At 32.4% G+C, this 17,171-nt stretch overlaps 1 protein-coding gene across 3 annotated transcripts; it reads left to right on the forward strand.

Annotated features, from left to right (window-relative positions):
• Positions 1–7: 7 nt before the first annotated feature.
• LOC106649769 (inositol polyphosphate 5-phosphatase K-like) lies at positions 8–14,366 on the forward strand. 3 transcript variants are annotated; one of them, XM_014367373.2, is made up of 8 exons: positions 8–82; positions 3,570–3,686; positions 3,742–3,819; positions 8,740–8,887; positions 8,952–9,124; positions 10,660–10,884; positions 10,947–11,290; positions 13,995–14,366. In XM_014367373.2, coding segments are annotated over exons 1-8 (1,263 nt in total). In that variant the 5' UTR covers positions 8–80; the 3' UTR covers positions 14,171–14,366. The 3 variants fall into 3 exon arrangements, with proteins under 3 accessions (XP_014222859.1, XP_023317571.1, XP_014222858.1); XM_023461803.1 differs by lacking the exon at positions 8–82 and adding an exon at positions 245–360; XM_014367372.2 differs by lacking the exon at positions 8–82 and adding an exon at positions 559–816.
• Positions 14,367–17,171: the final 2,805 nt, after the last annotated feature.

Raw genomic sequence — 17,171 nt, forward strand, 5'->3', positions numbered from 1 at the left:
GCTCGAACTCTGTTGGCATGAGATAATAATCTTCTAATACAAGATTACTTTCAAGAGACTGCAAGACAATATTATATTCTATGTAAGTTTCTAAGATTTGCCAAATAATTTAACATTTTCCGATTTTCGATTGTTTTGAGCTATCTTGATTTTATTTGTTCCACTAAAAGGGCGCGCGCCAGCGCCCCTGTTGACAAGTACTATAGTCTATAGTCTATACACATTATAAACCAAACCTGGGCGATATTCCTTATAAATTTTAAAGTCTGTTTTGCGTGAGATTTCTGATACTTATACGAAAAGTTAATTCTGTTCGTTTTATTTAGGATATTAATTTTATTTTTTCAGACGTACCAAAAGGTAAACTTAAGTTTTACATACAATGATTAATTCGCACATATTCTCTTAGTAGTTTAAACATATTCCACCAAGTGACGCTTAGCACTTCATTTGAAACAAGAAAAAAAGATCTCTACCGTATTTTCGTTACGTGAGCGGCTTTTAATATGAATACTTAAAAAAACATTCATGATGTTAGTGTAACATTGAAGGCAAACAAATCGTCTTGATGCTATTTTTCTTCTTGAAAAAATTAATATCATTAGTAAATGGGTTTCCAAATGAATTTTAAAAAAAGCTGCAGAAATATCGTACTTTATTATTGAAGTTGCTTCTGTTCATTTAATTTTATTCATTTACTTCAACCTTGGTGCATTGAACAATAATTGTTAATTAGTTACATCTTGATACCCTTTTCAATCCATTATATTTCAAATTATCGATAAAGATCATGGCAAACTTTCTTGATTTGCTGAAGTAAGTTTTTTTATTACTAGACATTACATTTTAAACAAAGCAGTAATTGTAATATTCCATAGTTGAATTTAAAAATATTTTTCTTGAGCCTAAATTGGTTTGAATGATTTTAGATTCAGATTTTTACAATATATTTTGGGTAAATTGATGTCAAGAGAAACACAAATGTATTGTAGTAGTATACCATTTCCAATTCTTAAAAGCTAATGATTTTTTTATTGAGAGTTGTACAGTGTAAACTATTTTAATGAAAAAATCAAAAAAATTAATCAGTGCTTAAGATTATTATAACATTTGTGGTTGATAATTCTATGATATACTTCATACATTCTAGAAAAATCACCAATGCTTTATGAATAATTGTTGATACCTATAAGAATAAAAGTCATAATCAAAGCACAATGTTATAAGATAGTATTTAAATGACAAAAGGCAAAGATATGCGATTGAACGTATTTGCATAGATGGTAACAATATAAGTAGCCAAAAATTCAACTTTGCTTAAATTAATATAATGCCAAAACAACCATTAATATAATAATCCTTCTTAAACGTGTATATGATGATATCTTTATTGAATACTATTCTCGAGTTGTTCTTGCATGGTTTTACTTTAAAAATACTATAACAATAATCTCAAAAATCAAACTGTAATTTCTTCCATAAACTTGTATAAGACAAACCAAAATTTAATAATTGATAGTAACATTTTTGATTAATTGAAATTTAAAAAAAAATTATATACAGGAAGTTGATTTCAATTTAGATCCAAAAAGCCCCCTAAAAACATTTGAGTTCATACAAAGTATAATTTTAAAAGACATCTATTTATTTTTTACTTTTTTCTATAAAATGAAAAGTTTCATGCTATCACCTTTAAACTCCAAAATTAAAACTCATGAAACAACCAAAATTTGATTGACTTGAAATGTACCCACTATACCCACAAGACTAGTGCGATTAGAGTGTTAAAAAATTTATTGAATGGGATGTTCAATACCGTCTTTCCACAGAATTGCATTGAATGATTCAAGGCGTGCGGAAAACCGTGCTTTTCACGAATGACTGGACATTTTAATATCAACTTTCCGCGTGATGATAAATATAGACCATTTTATAAAATATTGTATAAAACGAAGCCGAAGATTGCAGGCTGTAACTGTCATTTTACAGAAAAAAAGTATTACACCTGTTTCAAAATAGTAGATTACGCAACGGGAGCGGGAGGTTGTCGATCTGCACGAGTGTCAAGTTTGACAACCACCCCAGTTGTGTACACTAATTTTCATTACAACGTGCGGAAAATCGATTTTGAGATCGCCAGCCGTGCGCGAAAGTAGCACTTTCCGCAAGCAGTGATGAAAAGTACTATTATGCCACAAGTGCCCAAAGGGCGTTATTGCGCACAGTATATACACGAGAGCCGTGAACGCCAATTGAATCCTCAGTCCTCACGCATTGGAAAGTATTCCATACCGCGCCTCTCAGTATTCAATGCGAGTGATCCGAAAAATCTAAAGGAATAGGAAAATCTAAAGTAACATTGAATGCATGGAGGCACTGCGGTATCATATACTCCTCAATATTGGCCCCAAAATGTTTCAATGTCAGTTTAAGTAAAAGTCAATATTAAGAGACATAAACTAGACGTTTTATAAATAATAGTAGTAGCAGGTTTATTAAGAAATCTACAAAGCCATAATACAACCGTATGTTTGCCGTAAGAGTAAGCGCGAAATACAATTAAAGTGAATTGGCTTATACTAGACTTAAATTAAATAACAATAAATCTAATTGCTATTTAATTGTAAACTTGGTTCAAAAGTTAATTTAGTCGTGAATGTAAACTCGAAAATATATTCGAGTACATTTTAATTTTTTGATGCTAATTGAGCTATCACAGAGTAATTATGACCATATTTATGATTTTTTAAGTTTCTTACAAGGTTTTGTCCTAGTTCTGTAATTAGTTCGCACTCCTAAAATATATGGGTCAAAATAATACTTTTTAAAATTTTTTAAAGCATCAAAATAGTTTTATCATTTCTTAATGTGTTTTCAGAAACGTATTCAGACTTTTGCATTAATCTTTGTCCTGCTCTAGATTTAGCTAGAAGGCTTCAATCGGAAACTTGAAATGGTCAAAATTTATTAAAATTTGACAAGGAATTCAAAAAAAATATTTTCAAATTTTTTCACCGTAAACATCGGGTTCTAGAAACCTTTTTTTTTTTTTAAATAGCATTTTTCGGCCCTAGAAGCTATCGCCTTCAATTAAAAACTTTGAAAAAATTTTTGGTTACTTTTTTTAATGAAATAAAAAAGAGAAAAAATTTTCGAAATGATTATTGCAATCTAACGCCGTATATGAATTTTTAAAATTTTCAATGATTTTTTCTGAAGGCGTGAAGCACTCAAAAAATCTGAAAAAATTCAAGGTTGTTTAGTTTATTGGAAAGTATTTTTGTGAATTTTTTTAGACTTTTTAATTGCTTCAGGCCTTCAGAAAAAATATAGATAGAAAATGGACGTTTATAGGGGAGGAGGGGGGTAAGAGGGAGGAGGGGTCCAAAATTTTGGTTTTGGCACTTTTTCATCATGTACTATAACATACCAAAAGCGCGTCAAGATCGGTGACATACGTGCGGACGAAAATTAAAAAAAGTATTATTTTGACCCATATATTAGTTTCGAACTTAAATTAAGAAAATGTTGAATTTTTGTAGCATTAATACAATATATTTTGTTATAAGGTTATATTTCGTTACTTGGAATGTGGCAACGACTTATCCGGAACAAAATCTTCATCAGTTACTAGGTCTCAGTAATTCATCGAAGTCAAATGAAAAACCGGATATATATATTGTTGGGTATTTATGAAATTCTGTTGACATTTTGGGTGCATCTTTCATATTGAGCTAATAGTTTGCAGGAGGTAAAATCTCAACCCCAAAATATTGTACTCAATATGTTTTTTGAAGATCCATGGACAAAAGCTTTCAGGTATATACAATATATTCTTAATAAAGACGTAAATCTTATATTATATTTCTTATCATATATTTATATAATATATCTGTGGTGGAAAGGCATAACGACTTAAGTCCATTTTTTTGGAAATCGATATTATGATGAAAAACACCTATATTTAGTGTCTACTTTAAGGTACAAAGGTCAGAATAGACGAATTTAGCTTCTATCGTTAGTTTCAGCATTGTGCATAACGACTTAAGTCCATTTCGTGAAAACTGGGGAAAGGCAAAACGACTTAAGTCCACCTTTGTGAGCTCCAAAATCTTATAGAGAGTCTACTTTGATTTGAAAATGAAAGAAAATGATATTCAAACATATAAATAGCTCTCACATTCTTCGAATGTTGTGAATTTCACTATACAATTGGTACATTTAATACGCGAGGGGTCATTTTCGCGATTTTCAGTTTGGCCTTTTTTCGTTGCAAGACTTGAGATCTGACACTAGTATAACGTTAAATTAGCTATTTTATCAATATAAAATCATTAAATAAGGTTATGATCACAAACTGCGCGAAATTATCGATACTGAAAAAAGTGTGACTGCCAAAAGTGGACTTAAGTGCAAAGCGTGGAAAGGCAAAACGACTTAAGTCCATATTTTTTGCTCCGTATCATCGCTATGATGAGCCTTTCAATTTCATAAGTACATAGGTCAAAAGCTACCTCATAGTAGCTTAAAACATCATAGGTTCAGACCTCAACTCGTCCGCGTCTAGTTAGGCTGGCACAATCAACTTAAAACGCGTTTTTCTCGAAAACACGAAAAATGGACTTAAGTCGTTATGCCTTTCCACCACAGATATATATTCTTATCTTATATTTCACCCAATAAAGGTCTACATAATACATGTAAGATATAATTGGGTCAATTATAAACTTTTTTGAATAATCCTATGCGATAGGTTTTCTGGTTTTGACAAAATGTAAGTATCTTTTAAAAATGTTCAAAATGAGATTGGCCACAGATTCAGCGCTTAAATTGGCAAGGGTTCCCTAGAATCCATATACATGTCCGATTCCTGCAATAATGTAAATTCTCAACGATAAATTAACTGAACTATCTGAACAAGTTCATGAACGTAAATATTAACAACACAAAATAGTATATTATGTACCGTAGAATCGTGGCCAGAACAACGCTACTTAGACCATCCACTGCAGGAGCAACTTAACAACAAATAATTCAAGCCTGTATGTACGTAATACGAACTCGTGTTTATTTTTCTCAAGTTCCTCGTGTGGCCATAGGCAAACGAGAATCGCTCGCTTGTGAAGCCGAGGCCTTACCTACGAATGAATTTCCACACTAGTGGCTCAAAAACAGGTATTTAATGCTTTCTTCTACGCAAAAAATAGGAACATGCTATTTCCAGACTGTTGCTATTTTCTTATTTCAATTTCGATTCGATATCAATGTACGCGCGCTTTGTGACATTCTAACCATAGGCGGTCTTACTCAAATTTATTACAAGTTCTACTACCCATATCCAATACACATAATTGTAAGTTTCACTCAAAAAAATTATAAGCCTCTTGGGTTTTTAATAAATATCCCCAGAAAAATTTTTTCCGATATTTTTAAACAATTTATTGATCAGAATCGGTAGCAATATAAAACGGACTTTTATATGGATTCTAGGCGACCCTAATAAATTGGATGGGTTAAAATTATAAATTTTTTCTTATTTTGAAATGTTGAAAAGGATGTTTTAATTTTGTTCAAAATCTGGAAATCATTTCCACTGGATTGTGTAAAATTTTTTGAAACTGACTGATGCATCGTCTACAATACATAAGTCAAAATAATATACTTTTTTAACACTGCGTGCGCGAAACACGGGTTTTCTAACCTTAAAGCGTCAGAAACCCCTAGTTTCTCGCAAGCAGAGTTAAAAAATATCGTTTGCAACTAGTCTGCGAGGAAGTTGACTCACCCAGGAGTCTTTGCACCCTCGCTACGCTCGGGTGAAAACAACTCCTGGATGAGTCAACTGCTTCGCGTACTTGTTACAAAATATACTAATTTAAATGTTCGTCCGCCTGTGGCTTAATTAGCCAGAAATTACGTAAAATCTAAAAAAATTTCACATTATGTAATGTAGTGTAAAGAGCAAGAAAATAGTTAACCAGCCGAGTCGTCCTTAAAAAAACCGATTCGTTAATGAGGGCTTTTCTGCTCTAAAACATGTATTGATGAACCTAAAAAATCTAAAACAGTTCTAGGTCATATATTTCAATGCTACAAAAAAGACAACATTTTTCAATCTTTCTTAAACCATGATGCCCACAAGTGAACGAAAATTTAAAATAGTATTTTTAGTATTTTTATGGTCACTGAGCGCGGATATATTTTGTCCACTGGATCGCGGAACATCGTATGCTTATACATGTTCCATATCGACCGAATTTGTGTTCCAAAGGACAAAATTAGTCCACAGACAGTGTACCATATCGACGGCTCCGAGAAGAAAGATGTTGTATAGAATAGAGCAAACGAGTTCCAGTTCAAAGCTTCATAAGGCAGCTGATGCTAGGTGCAGCACACGATTCTGTATGATGGTACTTCTACTCTCGAACCGGGCTCATGTTTAGTCTTGTGCATTTATAAGGAGACTACTTAAACTCTAGGTCATGGGTTTTTTGATGTGAAACATCTATATTCGCGTTTGGCATCAGGGGTAAACCCGTAAAAACCGAGCGTCCGTCCGTCCGTCCGTCCGTCCGAGCGAGCGCAACTTTGGTAGTAGAACTGCCTATACAGCGTCGGTTTGCGCTACGCGCTGTGATTGGCTGCTGCGCCAGCTACAGAACTGCTTTCTGCTGCTGCCCGCTGCCTAGACTCGAGGCGCGTATCGCTCTCGCACGCGCGTACGACTGTGTTTACGTATACACACGAGGCAACGAAACAACATAAGCAACAGCAGTCGGCTTAGCTCACGGGATTGACTGCGTTGCGATATCTTTCTCTCTCTTGCTTATGCGTATATGCATAGAATACGTATATGCTGTCGATGCGTATACGTCGCGAGACTACGCACTATTATGCACGTTGTCAAATCTGATATTTATTACTGCATGTATGTATAGTACATTATATACGTGTCTATGAGTGTGTATCTTCTTAAGGGAAGTCGAAATTTTTATCATGTTATATACTAACATACAATGAATGATAACCGCTCGATGCACTAGGACGATATTTTGATTCGGCGATGACTTGTACAAGGAAGTCGATGTTTTTTTTTAATAACTTTTTTTTATAACTTGTAAGGTATTTGATAGGTCTATTGACTCGATATTATAGGAAGTTTTTTGAAGTACTTAATTGAATAAGACTAAAAAGTCAAAGACAAATAAAAATTTTAAATCACTGCTCAATCTAAACAAAACCAATTAAAAACAAATTAAAAAATGAAAAAAATCAAGAAAAAATAAATTTAAAAAAGAAAGCTAGAAATCTGGAATCAAATAAGTAAAAACTAGAAAAGAAAAAAAAAACAAATTAAAAACAAATTAAAAATTGAAAAAATTAAAAAAAATCAGCTGTTTATGAACAGCTGCAAGATGTGAAACATCTTTATCCATTAATTAAAGAAAATTCAAGAATTAAAAAGTAAAATTAAAATTAATTACAGAAAATTAAAAAATTAAAAAGTAAAATAAATAAAAACTAGAAAATCAAGAAAAGATAAAATTTGAATAAAAAAAATCTAAAATCAAACAAGTAAAAAGGAAAAAAACAAAAAAACCAAAAACACGAATCAAACAAGTAAAAGTTGAAACAAAAAAAACTAGAAACTAGAACATCAAAAAAAATCAAAAAACAGAAAAGTCAGAAAATCCCAACACAAGCATCGATGTTTCACATCTGGTGCATAATCAATGCATGCTTACTCTTAAAATCGTTCCCTCTCTTTGAGTTAAGTAATCAGAGTAGTTTCTTGAGCATTAGTGCACCAGATGTGAAACATCGATGCTTGTGTTGGGATTTTCTGACTTTTCTGTTTTTTGATTTTTTTTGATGTTCTAGTTTCTAGTTTTTTTTGTTTCAACTTTTACTTGTTTGATTCGTGTTTTTGGTTTTTTTGTTTTTTTCCTTTTTACTTGTTTGATTTTAGATTTTTTTTATTCAAATTTTATCTTTTCTTGATTTTCTAGTTTTTATTTATTTTACTTTTTAATTTTTTAATTTTCTGTAATTAATTTTAATTTTACTTTTTAATTCTTGAATTTTCTTTAATTAATGGATAAAGATGTTTCACATCTTGTTTTCAAGATTTTTTTAGGTTTCTTGGTAACTAATAATTAAGTAATAATAATAGACTAAGCCCTGGGCTTAGTTTAATCTCAAGGACCTTAAGGCACAATTCAAAGATGATTATCTAAAAGTAGTTTACTATAAAATCAATATTTTTTAATAGCATATAAAATATATTTGATTAAAAAATCATATTTCTTGAATTTAAAATCGAATCGTTTCTTAAATTCAAAAAAGAAAGAAGTTGATATTCGATTCAACGCGAACACGATAGGAACAGGTCATGTTAATGTTACATATAATTTTTTTTATCATGCACGCAAGCTCAAATTTGTTCGTCAAAAATGACGTTGATTCGAGCCTTAACGTTGATTTGACCTAGCGCTGAACCTAGGATAATTGCCCGGAAATATCTCTATTTGAAATATCTTTTCATCACAGCGTGCGGGAAATAAAAACTTCCCGCAACTCGTGATAAAAAATAGCATACGTCACTCGTGCGAGAATCACCCACTTCGCGCACGAGTGACGTAATGTACTATTCTGCATGAAGCTCTGAAATGACATATTTTTTCTCTGAGCCATCGATGTATAGTTTTATGAAACCTAATAAAAATATTTGATTCACAGAGAAATATTGAAAGAGTTTGACTATGTGAAAATTGTAACTAATCGTATGCAAGGTTTAGTAATAAGTCTATTTTGTTTGAAAAAACATATCATTCACCTACGATTGATTGAAACACAATACACAAAAACAGGATTTGGTGGATTGTGGGTAAGAATCCCTTTGTAGTCGTTGATAGAAAATTGTAATTATTGATCATTAAATATTTTCACAGGGAAACAAAGGTGCTGTTAGTATAAGATTTGACCTATATGGTATAAACATATGTTTGGTTAATGCACATTTGAGTCCTCATGATCATTTATTCAATAACCGTATAATAGAATTTGACACTATTATGAGAGAACATTTTTATACGATACCAACCAAAAGTATTATGCTTCACAAGTAAGTATTTTTTCATTTTGTAAGATTTTATAGATTCATGTAGTACAGTCGTTGCACTAGTGCATGTTTTCGTAAATGGGGCACTCGCGTGTGCAATCGTTAGCTATCACTAACTCTCAACTGTGCTAACCTCAACCTCACGGGTTATTTATATCACAAAAAAGAAACTTAATATGAACTTGATATAAATTTGTAGTACCAAAAAAGTAAGTTTAAAATTACTATAATTGCAGGATAGGAGATGAAATTTTTCTAGTTTTTTGAAATTATTTTATTCAAATAGATATACCATATTTTTCTATTAAAACATATGCCAAGAACGTGTTCAAATCCAAAGAATCCACGGTTCGAGATCATTTAAAAAGTTCTGCAATGGATATGAACTGTATGATGATGATTTTACTGCAAAACGAGAAGGGTTATACGATTACATTGCACCAGCCGCGGGTGAAGGCTGTTCCGAGTTTTGTTGAAAATACTTATTTACGCCAGTTGCGTATTTTATGGCACAACAGTTGAGTTTAATCATTTTAATGTTTGCTTTATAAAAAATAGTATAATGAACACTAAGCTTGTGTGAAAACAACTTTTGGTTGAGTTGTCTGTTTCAAGCAATAATTGTATTTGACTGAAAATCAGATATATTAACTGGCATTTTTCTGATCATCAAATAAAAAAAGTTCCACCTCAAGGCTTACTTAATAATAGGAACCTTATTTAAAATAAAGTAGATCAACAAAAAAAGGTGGTAATTGCGAGAATATGATTTTGAATTATCTCATGTACTTTGAATGAGACACATAAATTTTATCAGTAGTTTTCGAAATTGGTTTACACGCGATCCGAAGGCATTCTTGCTAGTTCGAATTTTTAATTAGTACAGTACGACCATTTCAACATTAAGCTTGAAAACCTCTAAAGTCTGAAGGGTCGAAAAATAAAATTTGGCGTTTCTCCGTTACGTGGAGTTATTTAATGTTATCTTAAAATCGCGAAAATCTCTGGACACCTTTAAACGGTGCGTGTGCTTTTCTCAGACGAAGTTAGAGTAAAAATGACACATAAAGTCTTAACCTACTCATTAAAATGATGATTGTGTACTTATAGAGCATGTAAGAATTTACAAGAATCTATATGATATTGAATAAATAAAGAAACTGTTATTTTGGAAAGCGCACGGAGGGGAAATTTCATGTATTTTCCGTTGCTATACTCTTTGATATCTTTCAAGCACAATTTAAGTAGTGAAAGAGGTATCTCATTTTATGTCAAAAATGTAGCATATATTATTAATAAATTTTCTAAATGTACACAGAATACCGAGTTCTGAACATGCAAAATGCCCCTGATTTTCAGTCGAATATCAGTCGATAATTTTAAACATTTAGAGAGTAAAAAACAGTTTTTTGACACCAAAAGATTAGAAAATCCATGATTTAGTGTTGTAAAAATTTTTCTGTTTTTGTATATAATAAATATATGTATAAATTTATGTTTGAATATATTTAATTCTTACGAAAAACCTTTAATTAAAGCTACGTTTTCTGGTTTGGTGACTTGAATTTTCGATTGGGAGACGGGCTGAATGCTGGAGAGATAAACAATCTAATAAAAGAAAACCACTTAGCAGAACTTTTATCTCAAGACCAACTAAAAATTGCCATGAAGAATTATAATATGTTTTCTGAACTATCTGAAGGACCGGTCAATTTTCCTCCAACTTATAAGTTTGAATTTGGATCTCAGGATTTTGATTTGAAGTAATTGCATTTTCACTCATACCACCACTTTTTAAATATTAATTACAAATTTTATTTTTAAGACGCAGGCCATCTTGGACCGATAGAATTTTATTTAAAAATAATCTCAATCAAAATGATGAAACAAAAATAATTTCGAAACAACTTAATTACCAAAGTCATCAAAGCTATGTTCAATCTGACCATAAACCAGTGAGTAGTGAATTCGAAATCGTAGTTAAATCCAAAACATTAGAAAGTGGCGTTGAATTTCATCCAATTAATGTCTGGTACATTGATGAAGAAAGCTCAGTTAATTTTCAATATATAAATGATGAAATACCACACACTGGTGATTGGATTGGGCTGTATCATGCCGATTTTTCTGGATTGGACGAATATCTTGTATACGAGTACATTAGCTGTGGTAAGAATTCTAAAATGAATAAAAAACTCAAGGAGGCTGGAGCGAAAACCTAAATCTTTCTCAATCGCCGTGAAATTTCAATACATGAAAGTTAATCTTATTACTAATTCATTGTTAAAAAAATGTCGGGTTACCCATCAGATTCGAAAGTTAATTGTTTCAAAGTTTGACCCATTTATCATGGGCTTTTATGGAGAATCATTTATTCACTATAATTTATATCACTAAAACTAAATTTGATAAGGTTTTGAAGATTTTAAAAGTCGAACGGAGTTTCTCTGCGTTCTACCTTGTAACAATGTGCGCTGCATAACGCATATTTCATTTCAAATTTAGAATCACCTTGCATCGCTCTAGCCTCTTTATCCTAATCCATAAAAGTTTCAATTGAATTTTTCAATGCCAACATTTATTAAAAATATAATTAATATTTATTACTTATTTGGTATAGTGCTGTTTACTTAAAATTAACATTTGTTTTGTTTTTTAATTTAAAAAAAATCATATTCCCGCATAAATTTGATCTTGATTCAGGATTATTCATTAAAATTTATCAGAATTTGTCCTGTGTTAATATAAGTATATGAATAATTTTTATTGTATAGGTATAAAATGGTACGAGTTCAACTTCTTCGGTAAATTTCGGTTTTTTTGGTATGTTTGGGCATCCTGTACCAAATATCAAACCCTAGATCGAAATTATAAGGTATAGGTCCAAATTCTTTATGAGGAGTTTCTGTTCCTTCGGGATGTTTGAGTGCTTTCCCAAAAAAATTCTATCTGTACCTTTTTTACTACATGATGTCTGGTATGTGCTCATGATGACTAATAACGTCCCAAAGAAACTGAAACTTCCCGCAAAAGTTGATCCCGTACTTTTTTTACGACCTTGTTGATCGCAATGTATTGTACCTTCCGAAACTACTGTACCTTTGATCGAGAACTGTCGTGGGACTCGGATTTAACGACCTAAATAACAAATTCTTTTGGGACTGAACTATGTTATGCCTGTATTATTTTTAATATTTAATTATATAGTACTTCATAGCACTGTGGATCTAACAATAAGTTAATATTTATGGTACAGTTTTTGATGGTATTAATCGTACTTTCTGGCACCGCATCTATGCGTCACACTCACGACACTCTTACGGTTGTGTTACTTATGGCACTTGTATCGTAATAGTACTTCACTACTATTGCTCACCTTCGGCTCGCGCTAACCTTCGGTTTGCAGAAAAAGCATATCTAAAACCATTGCATATAATATTTTATAACACAAGAGCTTGAAAGTTGCAGTAAAGGTACGATTTTTAGGTAAGAGTGCTACAAAGTAATTTTTCAATATTGTGAATTATTTTGCCCTGAAATTAAGAAAATTTGAAGTATTTGTTACATTATCTTAACGCAACTTTTATACAACGAAAATAGTCAAATTTCCGATCGCGATATAGTCAAAAGATCGACCTTTTACTCTCGCGTGCTTACGCACGCGACTACGTATTGATAAAAATACCTTGTCACTCACTCGCCACATGATCGGAAGACACGCGAACACCATGCCATAGACACGCGTTAGACCGAACAGCTAAGATAACGAGTAGGCTATGCAGACGAATTACGTAACTAGCAAATGCACACGACACCATAGCCACGCTCGGTCGCTTGACACCTAGGCATTGATGACACAGCTGATGGCTATCGACGAGCCAATATTATTCAGTTTTGGAAGATGTACACACTCGAGCATTAGATATACGCGCATTAGATCACGTAGGCCACGATAGCCGAGATTAGACGAAAAGAGTTATAGGAAATAATTGGGTGAATGAACCATAATCAAAGAGTGGTTTCGCAAGCCCAGCTCTAGGAGGTAACTCGCTCGCGCACGTAGGCCTACCGGTGGCGAAACACCTGCCGATAAGCGCAGATTAAATCGGGTATATAACCCGGCGCAAACTAACACTCAACGCTTCTTATTGTAACTAACTTTGTACAAGACACATCTAGACAGATTGCTCTCTTGATCAAATTGTGTAACTTGTCGCGACTAAAAACTAAAGTAGAATCTAGTGCGGATTGAGTCTTAAATATATCTATTGTAAATCGAGTGTGCAAGTGTAAACTCTCCGACGTAGCAGAGCGGAATTAACAATACGACCAGCCTTCAATAAACATTCAAACATTGTAAATCTATTAAATCATATTTTATTATTTTCCATCCCATTCTATTCCCCTCATAGCAGCACGTTTAATTAAGTATAATTCATAGTAAATATACGAAACTCTCACTCTATTTGTTATAAACCCTGTATTGGGAATGTAACATATTCGTTGATGTAATACTCATTGTTCCATATTTTGCATCGTTCTCAAAATATGAGCGAAAAACTTTTTCACCTTCGATGTTCACCCTGACGCTGGGGGTATATAGATAATATATATTTCCATATTTAGATTTAGCACACCCAAAAAGTAAACCTAGTTTCATCTTATTTATGTATAAGTTTTCACTGGATTGATACCGCGGCAATGCACTATACTAGGACAGTTCAGGAATTATGCCTCGCTTATGGTACATTAACTTATAACCGGTTAAAAAGATGAATAGTCCTGAATTTGATATTGCTATTAAATGTTTAAAATTATAATTTTTGTACATCACCAATGATTCAAAATAATAAAGGCTCTGTAATTTTTCTAGATAAATCTATTGGCGAAGAGACCCCGAGTTCCGTGATTAAACACATGAGTTTTAGTGATAATGCTGTAAGGTTACCAGGATTATACAGGCTTGTTTATGTAACACAACGCAATGAATCGAAAGGAGTCTTGGGAATGAGCTCGATTTTTACTGTAAAACAAAGGGATAGTCAGTAAAATTATCTAATGTAAACGGGATATTTTAGATTGATTTATTTGTATATAATGTGATTTATTAAATTAGGAGGTGTGACATAATAGTTTTTTTTTTTGTATAAAAGGTGACTGTATACAGAAATCTTGATCTTGTAAATATTAAATTAATTGTAATATTCTTAAAGGTATCTTAAATAAAACATGGATACAGGTTTAATTAAATGAGAATTTTAAATATCCACTTTTTAGGTATCAACAACAAAATTCATTTCAGTTTTGCAACTGACATACTTTGTTCCCTAAAGCCATGAACAAAATGAAAAGGTAATACTTGAGCTGGCATCGCTCTATCACTTTAGCTTTATCGAAACAATTGGAATTGTTGGGACGATAATTCAATGCTTTTAGCTAAGTAAAAAAAATACAGAGTGGCTGCACGTGTCTCATCAAAAGTCTAAAAGATTGCCAAGTAATATAAAGCACTTTTTAAATAATAAAATAGCATCTACAAGAAAAGCTATTCTCGCTGAATGACTTTCAGATGACTCTCAGTCTAAGGACTGTCACTCGCGAATTTTCATGTGCTATAGGGCGTTTTCCAATTGTGACGAAGTGGTCACTTTATCGAACAACTGATTTGCCTGGTGGCATAACAAACTACGCGCTTGTATACTTTACGTGTCAAACTAGCTTGTTAAAAGTACTTGTCATTAGTTTACAATGAAGTAAAAACAATAAGCAAAAAATACCAAAATAAAAACAGAAATATTCGTGTTTCCAAATATCGAAACGGTTTTAAGATAAAGTTTTTACTTGTAAATGAAAACACATTCAAAATTTGGCTTTTTTATGCATAATATTGTCGATAAACTTTAACAAAATGGTTTTTAAATATGTTTTTTCGTTTTGTTATACAGTTAGTGTATAAGTCGAGGCCACTGAAACGGCTTCAGCACTAAAACTTATAACTAACCGAATAGTATTTATGGAAAATTAAATCATTTATTTTCTAAAATTTTATAGAATAGAATATCAAAAAAGTTTTGAATCTGTATAAGTTTGCTGTCAATGGATATTATTGATCAATACCCTCGAAAACATTTCTTAAGGTGATGCCTTGGCCACAATTTTTACCGACCAAGCACAGAAAATGTATATTTTCGTAAATTTTTTTCCAGGCTGATTTTCGAAAAACGGCTCTGTGGAGCCCTCCGTATTGTTGCTGTGAATAACTGCGACAAATTTCAGCCAATTTCATCGGATAGTTTTCCCGGAAAACAGGCTCGAAATTTTTGACTACTGTTTGCAGGATAAAAAATTTTGGCCCTGTTTTCCGGGAAAACTACCCGATGAAATTGGCTAAAATAATTTGGTGCAGTTGTTAACAACATCAATACGGAGGGCTTCACAGAGCCGTTTTTCGTAAATCAGCCTGGAAAAAAAGTTACGAAAATATACATTTTCTGTGCTCGGTCGGTAAAAAATTGTGGCCAAGGCATGTTGGTGGTACAGACGACGGCATAAGACGACAGCGCTCAGCTGCGATGTTACCGACTCTGTCTGGAGGAAATTCTCTTTTCCCCACTCTAACCTAAAATACGCAACTTTGCCGCTAATTTTAGGCTCTCGTAGGAAAAAATAGTATCTCAAACTGGTGCAGATATGGTTTTTTAACAAAACTCGTTACAGCACTCGCCTTCGGCTCGTGCTATAATCCCTCGTTTTGCTAAAAAACCATATGTGCACCCGTTGAGAAATATACTATTTTTATAAAGTAGATTTGACTTTGGCACCGCCTTTATCGCTGTTTTATTTATATTGACAAGGTGGTTCTATATTTAAAAGCTATATAATAGTACTTTATGAGGTGCGATTCGTTTCATTGTAAAACAGAGATTGACTCTTGAAATCGTTCAAAAATAGTAAGTAACACCCAAATGTTATAACGATGGTAAGTGATATATAATCTGACATTACCCAAAAAAACTGAGATTCTTCATTATAGAGCCTATGTCAAATGGGCCAAACATTAAATCAAATTATCTACCAAATTTCACTGAGGTGGTAAATAATTAATTAAAAACTAATTAATTAATAAAAATCTCCTTGAGGGCTTATGTATATTATATACCTTAAACTTTTGATTTGTGGGATCTCAATATGTTTTAAGAAGTAACCTTTCCACCTAAGCGGAACAGAATTTCGATAAGAATGTTTCCTTCTCTTACAAATGCTGCGATATGGTATTAATGGATATATATCTTGCCCGGCGAGAGTTCTACTTAGTAAATTAAGTTGTAGTAACCTTTTTAGGATAACTATTTGAATAAGACATTTTAATTACCTTAAATTCGACATTAGATTCAGTTTTGCCATACCAAAAAACCTTTATGAGAGATGTTTGAATTTAAATCATTAGAAAAATCAGGCGGAAAATAATCGAAATGTGTAATAAGTTTTACATACGTACTTTATATAAATTGAAAAAAGATCTTACTTTCTATCTTACGTAAAATATTACAAATGATGATTACCCAATTGAAAAAAGTTTGATGGAATATATCCACGTGGATTAGCTATCTGCGTAAATCGGAAAGAGATTCCACGTGGATCAGACATGGTTTGAAAAAAATTCAATCGTCGTGTTTTAACTATTACACGAGGATGATTGAATAATCACCGAGGTTTTTTTCGAGCGTGCTCGTGAACGAGGATGTCACAAGAAACCTCGTGGATTAGTTAAAAATACACGACTGAATCTTTTTCAAACCATGTCTAATCCACGTGGATAGCTAATCCACGTGGAAATCCATCCGATTTTTTTTCAACTGGATGAAGGTGAAAGTAAGAACTGTTTCAACTTGAATGCCGATTGTGCAAGTTATTTCTCTCGCAAGAACATTCATTATAGAACTTTTGGAAGGATTTGGCTTAAGTTCCACGAAACATATTGACCAACAAAATATTATTCTTTATATCAAGATTAAGTTAGTTTTCCGAAGCCAGAATTCTAAATGGGAAA

The sequence above is a fragment of the Trichogramma pretiosum genome, unplaced genomic scaffold (genome assembly GCF_000599845.2).
Source record: "Trichogramma pretiosum strain Unisexual culture from Peru unplaced genomic scaffold, Tpre_2.0 scaffold12, whole genome shotgun sequence".
Taxonomy (NCBI): domain Eukaryota; kingdom Metazoa; phylum Arthropoda; class Insecta; order Hymenoptera; family Trichogrammatidae; genus Trichogramma; species Trichogramma pretiosum.